The sequence below is a fragment of the Chlorocebus sabaeus genome, chromosome 11 (genome assembly GCF_047675955.1).
Source record: "Chlorocebus sabaeus isolate Y175 chromosome 11, mChlSab1.0.hap1, whole genome shotgun sequence".
Lineage (NCBI taxonomy): Eukaryota > Metazoa > Chordata > Mammalia > Primates > Cercopithecidae > Chlorocebus > Chlorocebus sabaeus.
The window spans coordinates 4,685,113-4,712,294 of record NC_132914.1 but is presented as its reverse complement, the minus strand read 5'-3'; the positions used below and the strand labels follow the sequence as shown (position 1 = coordinate 4,712,294).

At 48.5% G+C, this 27,182-nt stretch overlaps 1 protein-coding gene across 1 annotated transcript; it reads left to right on the top strand.

The window, feature by feature from the left end:
* The first annotated feature begins 903 nt into the window (after positions 1 to 903).
* Positions 904 to 11,085, top strand: FGF6 (fibroblast growth factor 6). Its single transcript, XM_007967275.3, has 3 exons — positions 904 to 1,606; positions 2,582 to 2,685; positions 10,836 to 11,085. The coding sequence occupies exons 1-3, from the start codon at positions 1,261 to 1,263 to the stop codon at positions 11,010 to 11,012; spliced, it is 627 nt and encodes a 208-aa protein (XP_007965466.1). The 5' UTR covers positions 904 to 1,260; the 3' UTR covers positions 11,013 to 11,085.
* Positions 11,086 to 27,182: the final 16,097 nt, after the last annotated feature.

Genomic DNA, 27,182 nt, shown 5'->3' with positions numbered 1-27,182 from the left:
CTAGTTTCTGAATGTAATATCAGCCCAGCAAAAGTTACCTGCAAATACAGAAGTTATCTGCAAATACATGTACATCAAAGACACTCAAGTTTTTTTTTAACAAATGAATCATTTTATGCTACTGAAATCACTCTGTGATGTGCTATTGGCATTTAAGGAGCTAAACAGACTCTGTGGGCCAGCCAACTTCTACTGAAAACGTTAGACATGCACAGGCTTTAGACTCAGGCAAACCTTAGAAGTTCTGGCTTTGCTACTTATTAGCTGTGGTAACTTGGGCAAGTCATTTAACCTCTCTAAGCCTCAGCTTCCTCATCTGTGAAATGGGAATAATATCAGTCACATGCCAGGGATAAATCCAGGGAGGAGAATGGCCAGGGCGCTACGTCAAAGGCCAGACACTACTTCCACCCCAGGTGGATGCCGGGACCAGGACAGTGAGCAGGCAAACCTTGCCCTTGCCCTCCCTCCCTCCCTCCACAATCTTAAAGCTCCTTGAACAACCCCCATCCCCACCCGCTGAGAATTTCCGTGCCTTCCTGCTGAAAGGGTTTGGCCTTTCGGTGTTCCCCTCCACCAGGAGCTGTTTCCATGCAAAGCTCTCGAGGGTGACTTGCAGGCTACGGTCATCAGCCTTTTCCCATCCCTGCCTCTACCTACTGCCCTCTAAATAAGGAAGCCAGCGCTGCCAGGCAAAGAACTTCTGCCCAATATGGGTCCTGGGTGGCCTCTCGCCTCTCTCTTTCCCTGGGCCCCCAGCCAGCTTCCCCCCTCCCCCAGAGATGCTCCCTGCTCACTTCATTCCTGCCTCATAGTTGGAATGACAGTGGCTCCCAGAACCCCTGGGGAGCGTGGAGGGTGATGGGGGTCTGGAGAGGCAGCCAGGCCCAAGAGCAGGTTAATGTTACAGCCCTGGATAAGTGAGCCGGGCGGGTTGACGTCAGGGTGATGATGGGTGGAGGGGAGGGCCGGGCTGCTGAACCAACTATAAAGATAGGTCAAATCAAATATCATCAACTCGGGACGGAGCAAGCGGGCGAGCTAGAGAGCGTCCCCGAGCCATGGTCTCTACCGGCCGCGGCTCAGCCTGGGTCCCTCTGCTCTCAACCCGAGTGCCCGATGCAGGCTTTGGTTTCATGTCAGCAGCCTTCATCTGCCTTCCAAAAATAAGCCCCTGCCGCCATGCCGGAGGGAGAAAAACAAGAAGGGCGGTATTTTTAGGGCCATTAATTCTGACCACGTGCCTGAGAGGCAAGGTGGATGGCCCTGGGACAGAGGCTGTTCATCACTATGTCCCGGGGAGCAGGACGTCTTCGGGGCACGCTGTGGGCTCTCGTCTTCCTAGGCATCCTAGTGGGCATGGTGGTGCCCTCGCCTGCAGGCACCCGTGCCAACAACACGCTGCTGGGCTCGAGGGTCTGGGGCACCCTGCTGTCCAGGTCTCGTGCCGGGCTAGCTGGAGAGATCGCCGGGGTGAACTGGGAAAGTGGCTATTTGGTGGGGATCAAGCGGCAGCGGAGGCTCTACTGCAACGTGGGCATCGGCTTTCACCTCCAGGTGCCCCCCGACGGCCGGATCAGCGGGACCCACGAGGAGAACCCCTACAGTGAGTGCCAGCTGCAGCCAGTTGGGACGCTTGGGGGCTTGGGCTCATGCCGGGCTAAAAGGTGAAGGGGCCATGCTCTAGTGGCCAGGATGCACTATAAAGGGGACAGAAATGCTGCTCACCACTTAGATGATTCCACGTGACTCTAGCTGGGTGCAGGCTCAGTATACTGGGGTCCAAGCATCCTGGTGTTCCTTGCCATCACCTTGGTTAGATCCTCCGTGGCACTAACTATTTCAGCATTACTGGCCCATCTGATGCCTTGTAAGACCACTAGGAACCATTAGTCTGGGAAGCCCGCAAAGCAGGGGTAGGGAGAATGAGTTAGTATACTTGGATCAAATTTGACACAAGCTGATTTTTATTCAGCTTCTTTCTTGGAGAAGGAAAGGAAATTCAATTGCAAAATGTCCAACTGGAGCACATCCGTCTTTTTATTTCAACGAGCTCCCTCTGTCCCCAGGTTCTTATCCTGCAAGTTGTCAGCTTGCTGTATGGTTAGTCTCCTATCCAAGAAAGGATGGGGGCCGCAGGATTTAAGAAAGCCATCAGCCATGGCGTGGCTGCTGTGTTTTCAAGATTAAGGGGGTTGAGATTTGTTGAAACATGTGGAGTACACATTAAGAATAGTAATAATCAGAATGTATTTTTTTACTCAAGTCAAGGACCTCAAGTAATTATGTCAATGAAAGCCCAGAGTCAAGGCTCATCTTAAATAGGTAGCTAAGTGGTCATTGCAGTCCCTAACTCTGATATCAGAACTTTCCCTTGCAGAACTGGATTTTTCACAGCACAATGGCAGCGCTTGGTGACTGCAGCAGCCAGGGTCCCCTAGAGTGAGAGGGATCGTGGACGGGGTGATGGAGAGCCTGGCTTTCTAGGAGAATGGGGATGCACTGAGATGCCCTTGTCGGCTCAAGTTCCCACTGTGATTTGCACGAGCCTTAGGTAATGTGGCTCCCCTTTCCTTGTCAGGCCTGCTGGAAATTTCCACCGTGGAGCGAGGTGTGGTGAGTCTCTTTGGAGTGAGAAGTGCGCTCTTCGTTGCCATGAACAGTAAAGGAAGATTGTACGCAACGGTGAGTTCGCCAGGCCAGGGAAGTGCCAGGTTTACAAGGCTTGATGCTTACGCAGTTGAAGAAAATAGTATGAAATTCTGAGTAGAGAAGTGACTATCATCTAAATGGGAAAGGAAAGGCTGTTAAAAGGAGCCTGTGAAAGGGAGGGGCCTTGCAGCTTCTGCGTCTTCAGCCTCATGGGTGATTGTCCTCCGCTCTGGCCCGTGTTTCTTCTGTTCCCACCTGCCGGCTGAAGTCTGTGTGATTAAACAGAAACCACAGCTCAGGGAGCCCGTGGGCCAGAGGGAAACCCGCATTCTGGCATCCCGGCTTGCGGGCAGGTGTGATTCCCTGCATTGGCAAGGCCCCGAGAGCAAGCCTATCTCTCTGCCTGGGCGTGCTGCTCCATGGCACGCGCCCTGCAAGATGCCCCGGCCTAGTGCGCCGCAGAAAGAGCGGAATGGGAGGCTGTTTTCGTCCTCACCAGTGTGCTGAGATTCTGCGCTAGGGTTTTCAATCCTCTGCCCTCTGATCGTGTAAGCTGGAGAAGCAGCCTACCTATTACACCCTTTAGGCAGGTACCAGTTCCTCCCATTCCCATCCCCACGCCCATAGGTCACCCCTGGGAGCGCCAGTGCTGGTACTTGGGTTAATGCCACCAACTTCTAAGCACATTGACCAGAACCTCCGCTCTCTCACTGACCTACTCATTCCTGCAGCCCTCGGCCCATCGTTTGCCTTATTCCAAAATATGGTGGGCAAACATCCCTAGGAAGCTGAAGAAATGGAGGGTTCCTTTGACAGAAATAAGCAAGCTAAAAAGGAAGACCTCAGAGCAGGCCTCAAAAAATATCAAAGTTATTTATAGGGAGGGTGTGGAGGGCTGATCTACTGCCCCTTGGAGGATAAACTGAGGATTGGGATGTGAAGAAATAGACCCAGGACTGGCACTGGGTCCCAGGGGGGGCCCAACATAGGAGATCTATGAAATACAAGAACAGGTTCACCAGGTGGCCTCCGTCCCATAATCTTTGGTGCTAACATCTCTCAGTCTGGGTTGGTTTATGTGGACATATGGCATGCATTAAAATCAGTGGGTCTCCCGCACGGGTCCGTGGACTGTTTGCATCTCTATCACCTTGGAAACTTGTTAAAAGCATGCATTTCCAGGTACCTACCTAGGAGATTCTTATTCAACAGAGCTGAGATGTGGGCCTGGAAATCCGTTTGTTTTTGTATTTTAAATTTGCCAGGTGTTTCTGAGGCATAGGCAGGCTTGGGGGACAGCAGGCTACATGGCCTCTGGAGGGCGGGATACCACCCACTCCGCATGTTACACTGAACCTGAGAGCTGGAGAGTGGGTGAGATGAGACAGAAGAGACATGTCCTTGTTACTCTCTCTGGAAAAGTGGTGGTGAGGACAGGAAGAGGCCTGGGGCCAACCCAGGTTTTGGTGGAGCAGGTTCCCCCCCCCCCCCCGGAGAGTGCAGCATCCCAAAGAACCCCTTCTTTCCAGCCTGCATATTGCCCGGGATCCCATAGGATCAGGAAAGCTGGGAATTTGGGCTGTTGGCTGTGGGACTCCATGCAAGCAAGGAACGTTTTTAGCAAGTAAGTCTCCTGGGAGAAAGCACAAATTTCATAAACTCTTCTTTCTCCTTGTCACCTTTATCAACAAGCTACTTACTACTATTTTCTTCATACCCAGAAAGGAATTGAATTGTGGGGAGGAGAAAATGCACAAATAGAGAGGATATTTACCCACCTCCCACTTGAAATCTCTTGGCCCTGGAAGGAGAAGCTGGGAAAGGCTGGGGAAGGGAATATAAGATTTAACCATCAGAGAAAGCGCCACGAAGCGGGGAAGAGCATTCAGAATAGCAAAAGGGAAAGGAGGCTGACTCCCAATGCCTCAAACCCCCGCCCCAGCCCCAGCCCTCACTCTGCAGCACTATTATTGCACCTCAACCTGCAGTTAAGCAGGTTGATGAACTGCTGGGCTCACTAAACGAGCAGAGTCCAGGAGAACCGGGAACTTCTGGAGAAAGGACCCCGCCCCCTTCACCTCTGCCCTCCCACTCCTCCTACCTTCACCCTCAGTAGCATTTGGCCAAAGAGCATCTTCTCCAGGGAGGGAGCTTCTCCTCCCTGGACCTCAGGGCCAGCCGGGCCTGCACACAGAGAGTGGGGCTGGACAGCTGTGCCCCAAGCCTGGGGCACCTGACGTTTCGTGTGGCTCAGGACCAGATGCTCCTGAGCAACTTCTACCCCTCCCTCGTTGCCCCTCAGAGGCCGTTATCACAGTCTAAAAACACAATTGCCGACTGATCCTGGAGCCAGGAAGACTCCCGCTGGGTGATGATTTCATTCACACTATTTCCCTTTAAGCCCTCTGAGCTGCCTCATCTCCCAGGCTCAGCTGCCACTGCCACTACATGGGACTTCTCACGGGTGGGGGAGGGAAACTGGGCTGGGGCTGAGGTGTTGATGAGGGGGACAAGGGAGCAACTCATGGGCAGAGAATAAGGGCCAAGGAAACCTGGCTAGAAGGGGCTTCACACATGTCTGTCTCCTGGAAAGAGGGGCGGGGAGGCTCAGGACAGTTTGCCGGGCCCCCCCTTTAGACAATATAAACAGCTGCCGTGCCCTGAGCACTGGCCTACTGCTTGTGTCAGGCTGCACAGGCTGCACAGGGCTTTACGAGCATGATCTCACAGCACCCCTAGGAGGGGCATTTGATCTTCACCCTCCCTTTGCAGCTGCGGACACCGGGTCTCCAGGGTCACACGTCCAGCCACAGCTGTGTGCAGCCCTGTCTCAGGGCTCCGTGACCCGAGTTCCAGTTCCTGGCCGACCTACCCTCTAGCTACTTGTCTTACTTTGGGCAACGTCACTGAACTTCTCTGGGCCTGGACTTCTGCTCTCTCAGGATGAGGCAGAAATCAGTGAATTCTAGGCCCCCTTGGGTCCCCTTTAAAATTCACAAAACAAAACATCAAGGATTTCACCTGACAGTGGCTCTATCAGAATCCTTTGGTTGAGAAGAATACAGACTAGCAAAAAGATACCAGCAACTCAGTTATGCTTTCAAGTGATTTCAGTTTTACTAAGAATAACTGCATTTACATGCTTTTCATCAACAGTATGACAATGTGCAAAGGAGAAAGTTGATTTTCTCCAGAGACTTTTGATTAGTATCTGGGGCACTGCATTGCGGGAGGGGAGGACCAGCTTTGCCTTGGTTCAGCTGCCACTCTAGCAGAAAACAGCACTCCTGAGGGAATGGGACAAAGGACACCCACCATGAGGAAGTGCTGGGAGATGGACCCGGAGAGCAGCGGGAGGTGTATGCCCTTATGAGGGGCCTGAGGCCCTGCATACAAATCCCCGCCTGCTACAAAGAGCCGCACAGGAGTGAGAAGAATGAGACACCCGATGAAACACTTTCCAACATTCCTAAATCAACAGTGCAATTGTGCGCTAGGAAAAAGAGTTGGAAAATGCAGGCATCTTCAGAGCTGACGATATTTCAGCTAAAGACAGGAAAAGAAGCAGTCAGGGGCTGTAGAAGAAAGTCTTAGGACAAAGAGTTGGCTTATTTTTCCTTCTTGCCCACATCCTTCCACCCCATCCTTCTCCATCCAACCACTCCCAGGAGGAACAGGGGCAAATGGCCCCAGCAGTCACAGGATGAAGATGTTTAAAGACAGGATTAGATCCTCATTGGTCCAGGTGACTTAGCTCTAAAGGCAAGAGGGTGGCTACATTGTCCACCTCACACTTTTAGAGGCATTTCTACCCCATGGATGTGCTTGCTCCTCTGCGAAATGCCCTTCTCCATAGCACGTGCCAAATGCACGTAAGTCTGAATGGACCTACATGGAACTGAAGACATTGCCAGGCTGGGGCTCGAGGCCGGCAGGCCCAGGAAATGTGACCCAGTGGAATGATTTTCATTTGTCCAAGTAATCATAAACGGTAGCTGCTTTTATGAACATGGCGTTCACTTGGCTTGAGGGCGTTCTTCACCAGAGCTGAGGAGCTAACATTCCCAAGCCATGAGAACTCAAAAGCTCAGGGCTCTGATGAAGATGCATTAAGGGGCTGGGTCTTGAGCATCACTCTGGGCAGCAGGAAAATCCAGTCAACCTGAAGCATTCAGGGAAAATGCATGATCTCCCCTTCGTGCCACAGGTGGGGGTGCTGAGGGCGGAGAGAGAGCGGCAAGGGGAAGGTTAGGGCTTCTGGCACAAGCTTTATCTACCAGTTGTCTTTTTTCACTTTACTTTTGTATAGGATTCTGGGGAAGGCCAGAGATATGAGACAGGCTAGAGAAAAGAGCGGAATGGAAAGAAAAAAAAAGTCATAAACTTTAAAAAAAAAAAAAAATACCGTGTGTATGTTGAGGGGGAGTGGATTTGAATGATCCAAAATCTAACGACCAGAGAAACAAAGTACAATCTATACATCCATGGTCACGCACGCTTAAACAATCATGTTTGAGGAGGCCCAGACGTTTAGAAGAGGCTGGGTTCTCAAATGGATACATTCTAGGCACTGGGAAGTGGGCAATGGCTTGAGAGTTTCTTGTCCGAGTCACTCAGTTCCTCCCACTTCCCCTTCCTCCACCTCAATATTTCATTTCCTCTCTAGAGCATGGAAACAACACATGAAACCTCTCCCTTAACCACCATCCAGATCAGAAATAAATTCTCTGGAACTGGCTGGGCGGGTTACTCTCCAGGGACATACAAAGTTAGAACAGAGGGGAGGCTGGTGGGTGGAGAGGGGCTGTGACCCAACAAGGAGGAGACCACCCGTTTCTGATCAAAATGTTTTCTCGCTCGTTTCCTGGCCCATCTGCTACCCTAAATTCCCTTCCCACTTTAAATAATGTACTTACTTGGCTAGGTAACACATGAACTTGTTTTAAGGAGAAAAGGTATCAGAATATTCTATGGAAAGTCTCACTCCTACCATTGTCTTGAAGCCACTGAGTTCCTCCCTAGAGGCAGCCACAGTTACCAGTGTATCATTCCAGTATATCATTCCAGAAATAGCCTAGGCACACATGCACACACTGCTATCATCTTTTTAAAATCACACACACAGGAGCATACTATGCTAACAGTTTTTCAAACCTTGTGTCTTCACTTAGCAATGTATCTTTGAGGCCATTTCATGTCAGTACAGAGAGGTTTCTTATCTTTTCAAGGCTTGTAGAATTCCATCATGTGGATCTACCGTAACTGAGTCAGTTACTCCTTTTTTTTTTTGAGACAGAGTCTCGCTCTGTCACCAGGCTGGAGTGTGGTCTCAGCTCACTGCAATCTCTGCCTCCCAGGTCCAAGAGATTCCTCTGCCTTAGCCTCCCAAGTAGCTGGGACTACAGGCGTGCACCACCACGCCCAGCTAATTTTTTATATTTTGGTAGAGATGTGGTTTCACCATGTTGACCAGGATGGTCTCAATCTCCTGACCTCGCGATCCACTCACCTTGGCCTCCCAAAGTGCTGGGATTACAGGCCTGAGCCACCTCAGTTACTCCTCTCCTAATAGAACATTGTTTTTGGTCTTTTGTTATTTAATACTGCAGTAACTTTTGTGCATGTGTGGGAATATATCAGTAAGATAAACTTCTAGAAGTGGGATTGCTGACCAGTTGCTATAGTCATCCTTTACTCTGGTAGATGCGGTCAAATTGGTCTTTATAGAGATTATAACGGTGTATACGTCGGAGGACATTAAATGAGAATTCCTAGTTTCTATGCCCTCACTGAGAGCATAGTGTCAAATGCTTTTCTCTTTGAAATCTGGCCACTAAACATGTGATCTCACAGTTATAATTTACATTTCTCTTATTAGGCATATTCTCTTCTGCTCAAATGCCATTGATATTTCTTTTCCTGGGAATCTTGTTTTATAAATGTTGTTCATTCTCTGGTGAGTTTAGGGTTCTGAATATAGTAAAAAAATGTACTCTTTGACATGTGGATTGTACAGATTTTCATCCAGTTTGCCATTTCTGTTCTTATTTTATTTCAGGTAATATTTTTCAAGTAGAAGACTAATTTCTTAATTTTTTTTAAATGGCTTTAACTTTTTTTTGTCTTGCTTAGAAAGATGTTCCTGATTCTGAGTTTATTAAAAAAACCTTTTCTGGATTTTAATGGTTCTCTTTTTTACATTTAAATTTTTGCTCCATTTGGATTTATTCTGAGGTAAGGAATAAAGTCATACACACCAAACTTTATTATTATTATAATAAAATACCATTCCGTTGTTCCGACACCATGTTTTCTCTAGTGATTTAAAATACCACTTTTACTTTATGTTCATGTCAGATTCATTTTATTTTACATCCATGTATGTGTTGGGATCTACCGCCGGACTCTATTTTGCTCATTGACCTGTACTGGACTTCTCATTCACGTAGCTTTACTTGGAATGTTTCAATCAGTCCCCAGCTGAACTTTTCCTGGTGCTGCTGCTCCCAAGCTTGCCCACCAACAAGGGAAGTCCTGTGACAGGTTCTATGCCCCATGCACAGGGCAAGAAACCAGGGTCTAGAGAGGCTCCTAATGAGGGGCTGTGGTTCAGAGCCAGCGCCAGCCTCTGCCCTTTCTCTCGCTTCCTGCTCTTCCACGCAAGCTCACTGTCTCCCAGGCACTCCGTCAAAAACCTCAGAGCTTAAAAAGCTAAATTGTCCAGTAACCCACAGCAAGTCTTCCGGGACCGGTGATCCAGGGTAAGGCAGTCTTTTGAGGCTTTTAATGTAAAGTAGTTCATGATTTACTTGAAGAAGAATACCACAACTACTAATTTATTTTTAATTCTACTATATAGCAAGCATTGTTCCCAGGACTTTCCATGCATTATTTCAATTAATGCTTAGTCCAATTCTATGACATAATTTTTCTTACTCTTCTTGCTTCACAGATGAGGGAATTGAAGCTTTAGAGGTTAAATGATTTGTCCAAGTTCACATAGCTAAGTAAGAGGCCATTTTCATCAGTCTAACCTCAAAGCTGTGGCACAAATGTTTTTTTTCTTTTTGAGAAAGTCCCCCAGGCTGGAGTGCAGCGGCGCAATCTCGGTTCACTGCAAGCTCCGCCTCCCGGGTTCACACCATTCTCCTGCCTCAGCCTCCCGTGTAGTTGAGACTACAGGTGCCCGCCACCGCACCCAGCTAATTTTTTGTATTTTTAGTAGAGACGGGGTTTCACCGTGTTAGCCAGGATGGTCTCGATCTCCTGACCTCGTGATCCACCTGCCTCGGCCTCGCAAAGTGCTGGGATTACAGGCCTGAGCCACTGCGTCCGGCCAATGAAGGAGTTTTCTAGCTTGTGTCCATATGAAAGGGGGCAGAAGGAGAAAGAGGGCAGAGGGGAGATCCTGGTGTCTTGGAGGACATTTGTAGATGTGCATTTGGTAGATATGTTTTCACCAGCGACTGTCAAAACAGAGAATGGGCCCTTTTGAGGGATAGAAACCTTGGGACTTAAACCAGGAAAGACAGACTGAGGAACCACAAGTAGAAAGAAAGAGACAGACAGTGCTGGAAAGGGCTTAAGAGATCCCCTGTGTCTCCTACCCCTCCACCAACCACCTCTCTCCTTCTTCCCCAACCACAGTCTGCAGAAAAGAGAACTGAGGCTGAAAGGGGAGGAACCTGCCCGAGGCCACACAACTAGGAAGTAGAAAAGTCACGAAATAGCACCCTGGGCTCTCATTCCTGCTCCAGTAGACTCCCTCTCACAGTGGACTTGAGAAAACAGCTTATTGTGTCATTTCCTGGTCTGTTCTTTGAATGGCGCAAGTTACCATCTGGGGACTTCGTAGAAAGTACTCTGGAAGTCAGGAGACCTGCGTGGTAGAGCCTCAGCTCTGCCCCGTGTGGCACAGACCATCATCCCCTGTGTCCCTGGGCCTTGGTTTCCTTATGGTAAAGGAGGGAAGGTGAGAGGAAACCATGAGAGCCTGCAGCCTCTTCCCATCCTAACCTTTCACCGTTCTGTCCACCCAGGATGCTCAGACCTCACAGTGGTTGTCTCACAAAGAGTAGGGAAGGGGCGCCTGGCAGGGGGGCCTACTGTGCGCGGCCCAGCTGGCATCTGCAGCACTCCTCATTTGTAACCCAGTCTCTGCTGTTTGCCCATGTCTTTCGCAGCCCAGCTTCCAAGAAGAGTGCAAGTTCAGAGAAACCCTCTTGCCCAACAATTACAACGCCTATGAGTCAGACTTGTACCGAGGGACCTACATCGCCCTGAGCAAATACGGACGGGTAAAGCGGGGCAGCAAGGTGTCCCCGACCATGACTGTCACTCATTTCCTTCCCAGGATATAAGGACCCGCAAAAGAAGGCTCACAGATTTAAAGCAGCATCTGTTCTATTGGAATTTTGCACAAGCGAATAACTCCCCTTGCCCTCCATGGCTTCTGAGTCAGGTTTATCTCGTGCTTGGGGAGACCCCAGTTGTTTCCCTTGGCCACGGGACCCCACAGCATGTTGCCCATTTAAACCAGGGCTGCAATCAGCAACCTTAGAATGGCAATTTATCCCATGCTCTGACCTCCCTCCAGGAGAGAAGGTATCGGTGACACTTGTGGAATGTGACCATATGCACAGGAAAAGGCCAGGGTAGGAGTTTGTGTGCACTGTTGTATATCCATACAGCTTTATATACATTATACATTCTCATAGCAATGGCATTTCAAAGCATCAGGTTTCTTTCTCCTAGCATCATCGCTGCAGGAATCTGCCTATAAGAATGTCAGTTGTCAAACCAGCAAGATTGATGTGTGCTCCCATTCTGCCTCTTTCCAATTATCTTTCCGTTCAGAGGCCACTAACTACATGGGTTGCACAGGTCAGCGGGGAGCAGCTGTCCTCAAAGGGCAGAGACGGCAGAGTGAGAGGGTGTAAGGTTGAACGGCAAACCAGAGAGTGATCAGGCACTTCAAGCTTCCTGCCAGTGAGGGCTCTGGGGACACTGGGATGAATTGTCAGGGAAGCTGGGGGAGAAGCGGTTCCCCTCTTGGAGGAAAGGGGTGGAGCAGCATCCAGGGCAGCTGAGGAAGGCTTGTGGAGGCAGCAGAAGGGACTGGATGTTCTAGGAGAGCCACTCTGCCTGGAGAACTCAGGCTGTGTGTGGCTCCAAGAACAAGCAGGGGCTAGGCTGCCTGCCCATAACGTTTCCTCACTTTGAACTGGTCTTATTTTAACCTCAGATGACAAGGATCCTAATAATGGCAACCTCTTTGGCGAGGGGTAGGGGGACAAACTAGGGCACGAAGGAAGTAGAGAGGCTTTGGACTGCAGATGGTAATTCCTCTCCAAGTATGTCCAGGAAACGCACCCAAGTTCTCATCTGATACCCTCACTTCCTTCTTGCTCATCCTCATCTCACATACGCGCTGTGCCTGGATGCAGCAGAATGGGCACCGTGACCTCCAGGCTTTGTGCTCTCTTCCTCCCTGCAGTAGAAGAGGAGTGATAATCCCGTGGAGTCAAGCAGCCAAGCTGAAGCAGCTCCTTGCTGCACAATGCCTTCTTGCCTCCTGTCCTTTGATAATATTTAAAGCAGAGGTTCCCCAAGTGACTATAAATGTTGTCTGCCTGGAGCCTTCGGATTCCTGAACCATTGGAATGTTCCTAAATCTGAAACCAGAGAGAGCCGTATCAGAGTGCAAATATTTCTGGCATATGTGAACCATCGAGTTACAAAATGGCCTGACGCCCTCTGCGACTCTCGGGGGCCCCGGCCTGCAAGACAATCCCTCATCTGTTGCAAATACCTTCATCTTCAACATACCTTGCTATTTGCAGTTGCATCCATCTATAGATAGATCCGGGTTGAGGGACTCTGAGCTGAAGATGGAGGCTGGCAATCGAAGGGAGAGACACCTTACTGGTCACCTCCTCTGCCCTGCAAATGTCAGGGAGGACATGTGCTGGGTGAGGAGGAAAAGGCCACATCCAGGTATGCAAAGATGGAAGAGAGAGTAGAAGCCCTGGAGCACGGCCGACCCTTGGATGTGGTAGAAAAGGGAGAAAACTGGTCCATCTTGAGTCTGTGGAATATTGAAGTGCAGGTCAGCTTGGAGGCGGGGATAAAGCTCTCCACTGTTTTTTAGGGAGTCTCGTCCAGTGCAATCAGTCTCTTGAACACGGTCGATCAGGAATGCGGGCACTCCAGACCTGAGGTGCATATCGGTTCCTAGTGGAGCTTGGAGTGTGGGATGGCTGGTGGATGGCGTGACTGTGATCCAGAGAAAAAAAGAAGAAAGACGTTTTAGGTCCCAGAGCATACTTTCCTTTCTTCCAAGATCTTTCAGCTCACATGGCATGAGAGGACCCATCTTCAAGAGAGTCCCCAAAGCCTCAGGCTGCCAGCCCTTTCCTTCAGGTCTCTAGAGAATCACAACGTTGCTCAAATCCTGGCAAGGCATTTCCCCAAACGTCCACTTCCATTTTTCATGCTAGGAGTGAGAAGGAGAAGCTACGAAGTGCCTACGGTCAAGCAGGCATGATACTGAGCCGCTGCACTGCAGTTGCACCAGTGCCGGTTATGAGAGGCTGCGTGTCTGTCTAACTGGTACCAGGGCCGGTGCTGTCTCAGTTGCTAGTATTTGGGGCTTGTTTGCGATAGGGTCTCGCTCTGTCGCCCAGGCTGGAGTGCAGTGGTGTGATCTCGGCTCACTGTAACCTCCACCTCCCAAGCTCAAGCGATTCTCCTTCCTCAGCCTCCCGAGTAGCTGGGACTACAGGTCCAGCTGATTTTCGTATTTATTTTTGGAGAGAGAGGGTTTTGCCATATTGGCCAGGCTGGTCTTGAACGCCTGGGCTCAAGCAATCCACCTACCTCAGCCTCCCAAACTGTTGGGATTACAGGCATGAGCTACGGCGCCTAGCTGGTTGCTAAGTATTTTGAATACCACCTTTGGAGGCAGGTATGTGTGGGTGACGCTTTTAAATCCTTCCCACGCAAAGGAATTCTCTCAAGGGCTTTCTGTTTTCCTTTAAGTGTCTTGGGCTTCAGAAAAGCCAATCCCCATCCACAGAAGTGAGTGAAGGGACAAGGCCAGAGTAAGATCAGCAGAACGCATTTCGGTCCCTTCTCTCTGGCTTCTGTTTCTGTTCCCCGGGCGTGGAGAGTTGTTTCCTATCTGGTCACGTGTCCACTGAGTCCTGAACTCAGCTGTCAGGCCCACTGGCTCCCAAAGGCTACAGAAGACACTGCTATATGCAGGGTAACCAGAGTGCACCCCACTTTCCCACTGAGGACGTACTAAGACTTGGGTCCTCCATCCCCAAGTGCTGAGCAATCAGCCGGGTTTATAGAGTTTTGTAGCTAATGCACCTCTCTTTCATCCTGAATCTTCTTTGGCAGCTCCATGCAAACTTGGAGTTCCAAGGGCCAAGAGGCTGTTTTGCTGTCTCTTCAAGAGCAAATAATAAAGAGGAGAGCAGCATATCTACACACCCTTCAAGATGCACTTCTCAGCTGCAGCTGTAGAGGTTAGCTTAGAAGCAATGCGGGAGCCCCAGGCTCCTTGTAAAACCTCCACCCTTTTCAGGGCAATGGATGAACCTCATAGGAAACCAGAAAACTCCAAATGCCTTGTTCAAGTTGTTGATTATGTTTGTTTCATCATTCACTGCCTTGTAACACCCCTTCCCTTCCCACTTCCCATACGTTTTTGAACCTCTCTGGAAAGCAGCATACAATTTTGTAATTAATACCCTACCATTATCCTCCGCAGCCTTCCCCTCTGCCACCACATCCCACAGTACCCTAATATACATGCCAAGCCCTTGGTCAGGGCCAGTCTATGGCCTAACAAAAAGAACATTTTCTTCTGCCATCTGATTCAGGGTACAAACCTCTCCCCTCTTTAGACATATGGATATCTCTCCTGCCCAGAAACCCAGGCCTGAAATTCTCTCCTGACCCTCATCGTGTCCTGGGCAGTTTGCAATTCTCCTTCGACACTGGCTCTGGGCCACTTTCTTGTCCTAGACCTCAGACCCTTCAAGTTCTTGTTCTATGCAAGTCCTGAGAGAAAAAAGAAATAGGAGAGTCCACGAGCTGCAGTTCTCCTTTCTCCCCTTGTTGAAGTCCATTGCCTTTCCCCATTCTGTGTCACAGTCACTGGTGAAAACATATCTACCAAATGCACATCTACAAATGTCTTCCAAGACACCAGGATCTCCCCTCTGCCCTCTTTCTCCTTCTGCCCCCTTTCGTATGGACACAAGCTAGAAAACTCCTTCATTGGCTGGACGCAGTGGCTCAGGCCTGTAATCCCAGCACTTTGCGAGGCCGAGGCGGGCGGATCACGAGGTCAGGAGATCGAGACCATCCTGGCTAACACGGTGAAACCCCGTCTCTACTAAAAGTACAAAAAAAAAAAAAAAAAAAAAAAAATTTAGCCAGGCGTGGTGTCGGGCACCTGTAGTCCCAGCTACTCGGGAGGTTGAGGCAGGAGAATGGCGTGAACCCGGGAGGCGGAGCTTGTAGTGAGCCGAGATCGTACCACTGCACTCCAGCCTGGGTGACAGAGCAAGACTCTGTCTCAAAAAAAAAAAAAAAAAAAAAGAGAGAAAGAAAACTCCTTCATCCTTATATCCCAATGTTTTCCCTCAAAGACTCTGGGTCAGCTGTCACTGAGGAAGCATCCTCTGCCGCTTACCATGCCTGTGTCTATAAAGTGGGTCTCTAACACTTGCTCATCCCCTGAAGAAAGCAGCCACTCATTCTGCTACCTCCCAGAAAATCTCCAAAGAGAGGAATGTTTGGGACAAGGCCAGAAGAATAGAGAGAAATACTCCAGTCTCTGCTTACATCGGAGTTGATGCTTCCTCTTCCCAGAACAGCAGGAGGATGCGATTATGCCCCAAGCAGGTCCTGAATCTGGTCCATCATGCAGATGGCCAACGCAGAACCATGTTTGTATACCTCATTGAACGACTGAAATTCCAGCACCAGAGAGCTGTGTCCTGCGTGGTTTCCTCTTTCTGTAAATCGCTAAGTACCTCAGGCTGGTCCCAGGGCACAGCTGCCCTCCAGCTTAGGCACAGCGCATAGCACACCCCAGATGCTGTTCAGTCATGTGATTGTGAAATGTGATACCTCTATTTTTTTAATATGTATGTGCCATGCACAAACCATATCATGTTCCAGCAAAAAGTAAAAGGTCTTTTTCTACATTTCTCTAAACTCTTTGACTACACTCCTCCTATTAAAACTGACAACAAATCTCTGGGCTGTCATTGATTTTCATCTTGATTCTTTCCCCCCTTGCAGGAAGGCAGGCAAAGAGAAACCGAAAGCACTGAATCATGGTGCTGTTGATGATTAAGGCGGGAAGAAGTCTGGTGGGGTACTCAGTCCAACTGCCCTATAGCTTGCCAATGGGGAAATTGGCCCAGGAGGGTGAAGAAAGCGATGGGAGACCATCGCGAGGCAGTATCCCTCTTCCTTGTTTGCCTCGGTCAAAACCAAATACACACATTTCTATGACTATAGAATTCATTCATTCATGTATTCACCCATCAAGATATACAGAGTTCCTCATCCCTGCCCTGGACTGGGCTCGGTTTTTGGGATACACATGTGAACAAGGTAAATGCAGTCTGCACGCTCTCGTTAACTTGCATTAAAAAAAATCACCCAAGAGCATGTTAAGACGTAGATCTCCAAGTCCCAGATATTCTGACGACGCCAGGCAGGGCCCGGGAGTCTACATGTTTAATACACACCCCAGGTGGGTCTGACATTGAAGCACTCATCTAGTAGGATGACTGGGATGGCAGAGGACGTTTGAGCTGGGGGGCACATATTTGTGCCATCTTTTTATGGGTTAAATAAAAAGAAAGAAGATGACTGCAGAGTTTAAGTCACGAGGATCCCACAGCCTCCTGAGTTTCCTCCCTCGCTTCACACTGCTCCCTTCCTGAGCGTCCTGTCATCAACCCTGTCATCTCCGTGCCACATTCCTGCGGTGGCCACCCCCTCTCTCACGCCCCTTTCATGCCATCTCTGCGGGGGATCCCAATGTGCCTTCAGTCAAGCAACTCTGGGTTCCGAATAAATCTACGTTCTCTTGGAAGAGTCACCTGGTCCTTCGGACTCTGCACCTCATTCCTGTATTATTTATGCAATTAATATTTCTAACATCCTACTATGTGCCAGAAACCACTTGGGGCCCTGGGAATATCACTGTGAAAACTATATATGGGCTTATAAACTGGCAAGGAAGACAGACATTACATAAATAATTACATCAAAATAGGCCAGGCGCAATGGCTCACACCTATAATCCCAGCACTTTGGGAGGCCGAGGTAGGCGGATGACGTGAGGTCAGGAGTTCGAGACCAGCCTGGCCAACATAGTGAGAACTCATCTCTACTAAAAATGCAAAAATTAGCTAGGCATGGTGGTGGATGCCTGTAATCCCAGCTACTCAAGAGGCTGAGGCAGGAGAATCACTTGAACCCAGGAGGCAGGGTTTGCAGTGAGCCGAGATCACACCACTGTACTCCAGCCCGGGTGACAGAGCAAGACTCCATCTCAGGGCGGGAAAAATAAAAATAAAAATAAAATAATTACAGCAAAACATAATGAGCAGCACAAAAGACAAACTTCAAGTATATTACGGGAGCACAGAACAGGATCAGGACCTCCTCTTGGTGGATGAGAGGATCCATCCTTGGGAAAGCTGAGCTCTGAAGGGTCTCGGCCAGATTTAGGGCAGGGGTAGGGGCTGGCAGGTAGGGGAAGAGTGTTGCGAGGAAGGAAGGATGCAGCAGGTGTTTGCCAGTAGAGCCGGGGAAAAACATGGTCCCTTCAAGAATTTAAGCAGGGTCGGTATTGTATCCAGGATGAGAGGAGCAAGGGCAGGATGGAACTCAAGATAGGTGGACAGGAACTGTATCCCGGAGCGCTGGGAAGCTGTGCTAACATGCTTGAATTTTTTTTAATTTTGCGTATCATACAATCCACCCTTAGTGTATATAACTCGATGAGTTTTAGGTAAAGTTAACCATCACCATAAATCAGTTTTAGAGCATCTCATTATTCCATTAAAATCCATCATGCACATTTTTAAAAGGATGTACTTGTTTATTTTAGAGACGAGGTGTCTCTCTGTGTCCCAGGCTGGAGTGCAGGGGCACAGTCATAGCTCAGTGCAGCCTTGAACTCCCAGGCTCAAGCAATCCTCCTGCCTCAGCCTCCTGAGTAGCTGGGACCACAGGCAGACACCACCACAAACAGCTAGTTTTAAAAAAACATTTTTTTTAAGATGAGGGCTCATTTTGTTCTTCATGCCCATTTAATCCCCTCCTCCCTGCTTTCACCCCAGCTACCACGGATCTACTTTCTGTTTCCATCATTTTCCCTTTTCTGGATATTTCCTATTGTCACACAATATGCAGTCTCTTGTGTCTGGCTTCTTTTCACCAGAGGAGCTTGAATTTTAATCTGAAAACACTGAGAGGCCCTTACTGAGGTTTAAGAAGTAACAAGACCAGGCCGGGCATGGTGGCTCATGCCTGTAATCCCAGCACTTTGGGAGGCCGGAGCAGGAGGATCACTTGAGGTCAGAAGTTCGAGACCAGCCTGGGCCACACGGCAAAACTCCGTCTCTACTAAAAAGACAAATGTTAGCCCGGCAGGGTGGCACACACCTGTAATCCCAGCACTTTGGAGGCTGAGGTGGCGGATCACTTGAGGTCAGGAGTTCAAGGCCAACATGGTAAAACCCCATCTCTACTAAAAATGCAGAAAATTAGCCGGGGGTGGTGGCATGTGCCTGTGTCAGAGGTGTTTGAACCAGAGTGACTCCCTCTTGAGTGAGGGCTAGGAAAATGAGGCTGCCACTGCTGGGCCGTGTTCCCAGGAAGTTAGGTATTCCTGGCCTCCAGATGTTTAAGGTTAAGGGAACAGACTGACGTTTAATAAACGCACCCAGACTTTGGTCTATAGGATTTCTATAGGATGACTGGACTGTAAATGAATACAGTAGATGTATTCATCTACAGTAGACTGTAGGTGAATCAGAGTGCCCTGGTATCCTGATATCTTGAGAACAAAAACATTCCTAATTTTGTTTTAAAGATAATAATATTGATTCTTGCAAAATATAGTAATTAAGAAAATTAATCCTTCATCAAAAACCCTTGTAGCAGAACCCATCTCCCCGTGATCTGTTTTTGTCCTATATATGAGTATTGTACTTAGGGAGGACACGTTCCTCCTCGTGCTTTTGGAAACACCCTGCTCTGTCTAGGGAGTAGCCGTTTCACCACTTTGCTTTCTTAATAAACTTGCTTTTGCTTTGTGGATTCGCCCTGAATTCTTTCTTGTGTCAGATCCAACTCTCTCGGGTCTTTACTGGGACCCCTTTCCTGTAACACCCGTAGTACCAGCTACTGAGGAGGCTGAGACACAAGAATCGCTCGAACCCGGGGGCAGAGGTTGCACTGAGCCGAGATCGCGCCATTGCACTCTAGCCTGGGTGATGGCGCAAGACCCTATCTCAAAAAAAAAAAAAAAAAAAAAAAAAAAACAAAAGAAAAAGAAAAAGTAACAAGACCAGGTAGGGGTTCTAGAATGATCATCAGAACTGTCTCCCATAAAATGATGTGGTGAGGTGAGCCTGTGTGCAGGGAAAGCAATTTGGAGGCTCCCACACAGGAGTGTTCCAGGCTAGAGGCGACGACGCTGGAGAGAGCAGTGACGTCTGGACGGAAAGAAGCCCACGTGTGTGGACCGAGCACGGTGGCTCATGCCTGTCATCTCAGCACTTTGGCAGGCCAAGGTGGGCGGATCGCCTGAGGTCAGGTGTTCGAGACCAGCTTTGCCAGTATGATGAAACCCCGTCTCTACTAAAAATACAAAAATTAGCCGGGCGTGTTGGCTCACCCTGTAATCCTGGCTACTTGGGAGGCTGAGGCAGGAGAATGGCTTGAACCTGGGAGGCAGAGGTTGCAGTGAGCCAAGGTTGCGCCACTACACTCCAGCCTGGGTGACAGAGTGAGACTCTGCCTCAAAAAAAAAAAAAAAAAAAGTAAAAGGAGTCCTCATGTGTGGCTCACGGCACAACCCTCACTCCAGGGAGTGCCTCTCGGGCTGACTCCGATTCTTGTAAAGCCCACAAGAACCAGTTCCCTCCATTTTCTGAGGGAGATCCCAAGAGATTTCATATTCCTTGCCTGACCATTCATGTCCCTAAAGGAACCAGCAAGAAGCCTTCTGCTGCCCTGCTGCCATCTGTCTATTGTCAGGGCCCTGAGACTAAACCCGATGGTGCTAAACACAAGCAGACGAACACCACAGCCTCATTTCACACACAGACACTTGGCCAGGACAGCTGCTTTTCCTCCTTTCCTCCAGCTTTAGGAGGGAAAAAAGCCAAAACGCCAAGAAAACAGGCTAATAACAGATCCCGTGAAAACAATATCCCAGGGACATTCTGAAATGTGTCCATATTCCATTAAGACTTCTACACTGTCTTCATCTACAGTCCAATCATCCTAAGGACAAATGATGCTCAGGATGAAAACGCTAAACCCACAAAATGCTCAGTTAAGAAGCATGTTTATTTAAAAACGAATGCATAACTTTAAAAAGATTTTTCAACACAAAATTTTGGACACACCTCCCCAACAAGTTTAATGCTGTTTGTTTTTTCAAAATCAACCAACCAGCATATTCCCTTCCTTGCGCATTCCTACGAAGGTTTCCGTGAAGACAGAAGGGAGGTTGATTGCGGCATTCGGGAGGAGGCTGGAGGGTCACCAGGTTGGCCAATTGAAGGGTTGGTTGTAAATGTCAATATTGGCCATTCGCTTTTCTTACAAAGAACACAAGAGCCCTCCCATCTGGTGTTCGTGGGTCACGTGGCGTCCAATAGAGCAAGCACACATCCCCATAAGGCACAGCTACTCGTGGTGCCAGGGACCCCTGGGGCCTGCCTCTACTGGCACAGATGCACATCCAGAGCTGGAGCCCCCGAGCAGTGTGCCACACACAGTGTCTTCAACAACAGAGTCCTGGAGACTGGAAGCCCAAGATCGAGGTCTGGCAGGATGGATGTCCTGTGAGGCCTCTCTTCCGGGCTTGTGGAAGGCCACCTTCTCACTATGTCCTTATAAGGCCTTTCCTCTGGGCATAAGGACAGACACCGCACACCCGCGTGTCTCTTTCTCTTCCTATAAGGCCATAGTTCTATTAGATTAGGAGCCCACCCTTATAACCTCATGTACTTCCTTACAGACCCTAACTCTCAATCCAGCCACATTAGGGGTCAGAGCTTTCATATATGAACTTGGGGAGCACACATTCAGTCCATACCGGTGCCTTGCTGCCAGCTGGGGAAGGCTGCCCTCACACAGGGTGTCATTCTAACTTCCTGCACCAAGACAGATGTCAGCAGCTGGTGCATTTACCAGGCCCCCAAGTGGTCTGCTATCATCAAAAGTAGCCCTAATTGGGGGGTGGGGGCCCTATTCTTTTGGATGTGATAGGCAGTTACCTCAAAGGCAGCTATTCTCAAATGGGGGTAATTTTGACATCTAGAGGACATTTGGCAATGCCTGAAGATCCTTTTGGTTGTCACAACTGGGGAAGGGAAGTGGGTAGTGGATAGCAGCTAGTGATGCTATGCAGTGAGTGGTGGTTGGCGGCTGGGGACGCTGAGGGTTGGGTGGTAGGTGGCGGCTGGGGACACTGTGCAGTGGGTGGTGGGTGGCGGCTGGGGACACTGTGCAGTGGGTGGTGGGTGGTGGCTGGGGACGCTGTGCAGTAGGTGGTGGGTGGTGGCTGGGGACACTGTACAGTGGGTGGTGGGTGATGGCTGGGGACACTGTGCAGTAGGTGGTGGGTAGCAGCTAGGGATGCTAAACATCCTACAATGCACAGGACATCCCCCTACAACAAAGAATTACTCGGCCCCACACATCATTGGTGCCGAGGTTGAGAAACGCTGCTGCAGGGTATAGCACCCGTCTGACTTGGCCTGAAATTCTTCTGTTAACTCTCACAGAAGACCCAGGTTAGGAAGTGAAGGCGGGGAAGATAAGCTTCAGATGCCATTGTCAACCCTTACACCTAGACTGTGTCCCCAGGAAGTTCCCTTGGGAAGGTGGTAAGGGCAATGAGTTCTAAGGAATTGTCCAGAGTATAGAACTGGCAGATGGGCACTGAGGAATTTTGGACCTGGGTGTCAGGTAAGAGTTTCTGGGCTGAAGGAGCATTGTGAGGGCAGGTGACCTCCTCCTCACATCACCCTTCCTCTTCTCACACCCGGCTGACGCCTGTGCCTCTAGCCTCCTCCCCACTCCACCGGCAAACAGAACCTGAGTCAGAAATAGTTTTTACCTACATAATCTTAAGTTCTTCATTCCTTTTTCAAAGAATATTATTTTCATTTTCTTAAGACTATAACATTAAAACATGTTTATGATAGAAAATTTACAACACCCAGGAAATTAAAAAATAATCTCACCCCTCATCATCTCACCACCCAAAGATCATCGCTATTAAGATGTTGTTGTACTTCCCTTCAGTCTTTCATATGGAAGACAAATCTAGCACATGGAACACGCACAGTCGGTGAGACGTTACCGCCAGGCAATTTTATTTTTGTCTCTCACTGCTCTCTGCAAACATGCTGGATGAAACCAGCGTCCCTGGAGGAGAACTCGGGCTGTCTCTAGATTCTCCTAGCCACTCACGGCTAAGACAAAGCCACATGGTTATTCCAGAGGTGAAGCACAGCCACAATTCAGAAATTACCATGCCAGGCACCAGAATACTCTACACTTTGGTCTTCATTCAAAATTAAGACGTCCTCCTCCACCTCGAGCTAGGACCTGGTGGGGTCGGGAGGCATGACCATGGTCAATTTCTGCTCTCTTCCCAGATACCTCTTCCCAAGCTTACTGACTTTGTTTCTGACCCTTTTGGGCTACAGACAGAGGCTAAGAGGAAAGGGGTGAGTAGGGAAGTTGTCACCTGACAAGTCCTGTTACAAATTGGCTTTGTGCTCCTGGGCCTTGTAACTGCCTAAATGGACTCTCTCATTAGCGGCCACTCAAGACCCTGCAGAACCCATCCGTCTCCGTACAATACCCAGGGCCCCGCAAGCTCATCCTCCTTGGGGGCCTTTTGCCTCCTCCTTTCCCAGCCCCACGGGAAGCCAGCTGTCCACCGGCAGCTTCTTTGCACCAGGACCTGTTACCTGTCCAGGTGGCTCTGCTGGACGGGGTGTAAGTCATCCCCGCTCTCATGTGTGGCTCACACCCGGTCTCTGGGAAACATGCAGACAATCCTGGCCCCTGCAAACTCCGGAATGAAGCCTGAGTCCAGGCCAGAGGCAGCCTGCCCTTCACTCTTAGCACTGCAGCAGCAGGAAGCACGCTGTCTCCTGCCTTGGAATTTCCAGGTAGGCATCACACAGAGGCCCACGGTGCCCCTCAGCTTCAGGGACACATGTCAAGCCTTCCATGGAGTGTCACTGAAGTTTCTCTTCACTCATGAAGCTATTTCAGGCCTTCCTGAAAGGTCCCCTAAAATGTGTTTCCCTCAGAAAGACTTCTCAAAATCCTTTTATTTTCCAACCCTCAATATGGGTGAATCCATGAATTCTTCTTATTTATTTTTTTGAGATAGAGTCTCACTCTGCCACCCAGGCTGGAGTGCAGTGGTGCAATCTCGGCTCACTGCAGCCTCCACTTCCTGGGTTCAAACGATTCTCCTGCCTCAGCCTCCAGAGTAACTGGGTTTACAAGCACCCGCCACCAAGCCCGGCTAATTTTTGTATTTTTAGTAGAGACGGGGTTTTGCCACATTGGTCAGGCTGGTCTTGAATTCTTGGACTCAAGCGATCTGCCCACTTGGGCCTCCCAAAGTGCTGGGATTGCAGGTGTGAGCCACTGTGCCGGCCTTGAATCCCATGACTCCCATGGGATTTTTAAGCATAGGCCTGTAAGGCCCGTCAATATTCTGTGGCCCTTCTCCATCCTTCTCCACCCAGCCCTGCTCCATCTTTTGCCAGAATTAGCTGCAGGTTCCAATAGGGCTAGAAAAATAACATATCTCACAACTTTTATGATTTTCCACCCCTTTTTAACTAGAAAAAAAAAAAACAGGCAAAACAGCAATAACAATAAGTGAAAATATAACTTATAATCTCATAAACAACAGTTAGGAGGAAGGTGGAGAAAGAACAATAGAAAATTTGAGGAAGCACAACAGAAAATAGCATTCATTATTTTTAGCCCTCTTTATGGACCTAAATGTGAGTTTTCCTCAATAACACGGAATGTGTTATGTGTTTCTTAGTTTGCTAACAGAATGATGTGTAGGGAACTAAAGATGTAAATGTTGTATGAAGAAAACCAAATAACACTCTGCAGGAAAAAAAACTATATTCCCTATATTATCCAAACGTTTTCAAAACTCCAAAAGTTTTCAAGCGCTTCCAAAAAATTGGTGTTTTTTCTAACTTTCTTCCAATTTTCCTCCCACGCTTCCCATTGCTGTTTACCTTTTGGTTGTGCACACTTAATTATATTAGACTTGGTTCCTCTGCCCCTCAGGGCCATCGTGTGAGCTGGAAGAGTGTCTAGAGCAGAACACCCGTCTCCCAGGTGGAACGGGGCGGGCAATCCATCCTAAGACCCGTTGGTACTGCCCCCTTGTGGCTATTTCCTTAATAATAATATCACTAAACTTCATCCTGAGATGTCTAAGAAACAGTCACTGAACACCAGTTGTAACTTGGGACTGGGATGCTGATTTTAGAGGAGAGGAATAGGGAGAGGTTTGTGAAAGGATACAAAATCCTATCAGGTAAGAGGAATCAGTTCTAGTATCCTACATCACTGTAGGATGACTCTAGTGAACAGCAGCGTGTTACGTAGTTTCAAATAGCAGGACGTGAAATGTTCCTAACACAAAGAGACGATAAATATTTAGAGGATGAATAGGCTAACTACTCTCATTTATTCAGCATTGTATATACTGAAACATCACCATGTATCTCCATGAACATGTACAATTATTGAATATGTACAATTATTCAATTTTAAAATAAAGTAATTAAAAAAAATTTTTTTTAATGAATGGCTTATAGTCTTCGCCTAAAAAGAGCTCACAGACCCTTGTGGAGGACAGTCTCCTGCCCGGCTAATACTGCGTTAACTCAGCATGCATTGTGTTGCAGAGGAAAAAGTGGCTCACGAGAGTGGATAGGATGAGAAGGCTCATGGAAGAAAGGCCACTGAGGCAGGCACAGCAAGGATGCAGGCACAGCAAGGATGCAGGCACGTGGAGAAGAGAAGGGATATCCCAGCCCGAGCAAGGAACCCAAGCACAGGCCCCAGCCAAGGTGTAAAGGCAGAGTAAGTTCAACCTAACGTAGGACTTAGTGCATGCACTTGGGGGCAGAAAGGTGGGGGTTCAAGTCCCACGTGTGCCATTCAAGAGCTGCACGATCTCAGGTAAGTTATTGAAGCCTCGATTTCCCTTTTCATTAAAATGGAGACAACAGTGCCTCTTCCACAGAGCCCTTGCGAAGATTAAGTAGAAGAATATACGTAAAGTGCTTGGCACCGTACTTGGCCTGCAGTAAGTGTTCGATAAATGTTAGCTGCTAATGGCAGGTGGTGCAGGTTGTTTTGGAGTATGGTGGCATTTACGGGTGCAGAGGGGAATAGAATTTGAAGACAGAGCTTGAATGCCAAGCTAAGGAGCTTAAAATTATCTTCTACACAGCAGTGAACCACAGTAGATTTTTGCAATGAGGTGGCATGAGGTGATTCGACTATTTTAAGAGGAGAATTCTATGAAAAGGATAAAGGATTGGAAGCAACAAGGCTGCTAATTCATTTATGAAATAAATATTCATTTTAAGCCTACTAGTTTTAAATAACTATGCTGGTGCCTGCGAAGAACAGTAAACTAGAGAGAAAGCAGACTGTTGTCTGCTGGGAGCTTTCATTCTAACAGAGAGTAGACACATCCACGAGTTTCCCACGCAACAGCACAGCATTACTTCATGTCATGGGAGGGCTGGCAAGGAAATATACACAGGGGTAAGATAGAGAATAACTTTGGATAAATAAATCGCTTAAGCTCGCTCTGCCCGTATGTCTTCATCTCTTAAATGTAGCTTATATTCCTGCCCTGCCTACCAAGCAGAATCAGTGTGTAGATTCAAATGAGAGGATATGCTGGAAAGAGTTTTGTGAAGTGTAAGTCACTTATAGAAGTAAGAATGAAAATGGATTCTTGGCTTGGCGCAGTGGCTCACACCTGTAATCCCAACATTTTGGAAGGCTGAGGCAGGCTGATTGCTTGAGCCCGGGAGTTTGAGACCAGGCTGGGCAATGTGGTGAACACTCGTCTCTACAAAAAGCGGAAAAATTAGCCAGGCGTGGCGGCACATGCCTGTAGCCCAGCTACTTGGGAGGCTTAGCCCGGGGAGTTCAAGGCTGCAGTGAACCGTGATTGCACCGCTGCACTCTAGCCTGGGTGACAGAGTGAGACCTTGCCTCAAAGAAAAAGAAAGAAAGAAAATGGATTCTTAATGAGAATCCCTACTGTTAATGGATTCTTAGGAGATTAAATTTAAGGAGTACAAGCACAGTTTTGTTACATGGATATACTGCTTAGTAGCGAAGTCTGGGCTTTTAATGTATCCATCATGCAAACTCATTCAGTAATTTCTCGTCACCCAACCACCTCTCACTCTCCCCCTCCCAAGTCTCCAACTTCTATCAGTCCACACTCTATGTCCATATGTACACATTATTTAACTCTCACTTAAACGTAAGAACATGTGGTATTTGACTTTCTGAATTGTTTCACTGAAGCAACCGCCTCTAGTTCCATCCATGTTGCTGCAAAGGACGTGATTTCATTTTTCATGGCTGTATAGTATTCTATTGTGCACACATACCACATTTTCTTTATCCAGTCATCCACTGATGTACATTTGGGTCGATTTCATATCTTTGTGCTATTGTGAATAGCGTTGCAATAAACATATGAGTGCATGTATCTTTTTAATATAATGATTTTAGAAAATGGATTCCTAGTAAGATCTTTAAGGCCTTTGCCCTAATGTTCCCTCATAGTCAACTCATCTGGTTTTTCCTGAGCCACTCCACATAGCAAGACAGAGTTATTTTCTCCGTTTCCTGGATCCCACTTCTTAGAATCATACGGAAAGATAAAAGGGAAAAAGGGAAGAAAAGGGAAGAAAAGGGGAGGGGAGGGGAGGAGAGGGGAGGGGAGGGGAGGAGAGGGGAGGGGAGGGGAGGGGAGGGGAGGGGAGGGAAGGGAAGGGAAGGGAAGGGAAGGGAAGGGAAGGGAAATCTCTGTAAGGATTAGGCACTTTCAGCCCTGTTGCATCAGTGGTTCTCAGTGGAGCACTTCGGCACTTTGGGAGGGTGTCTGGTTATCACAGTGACTGGGGATGCTACTAGCATCAGGGAACAGG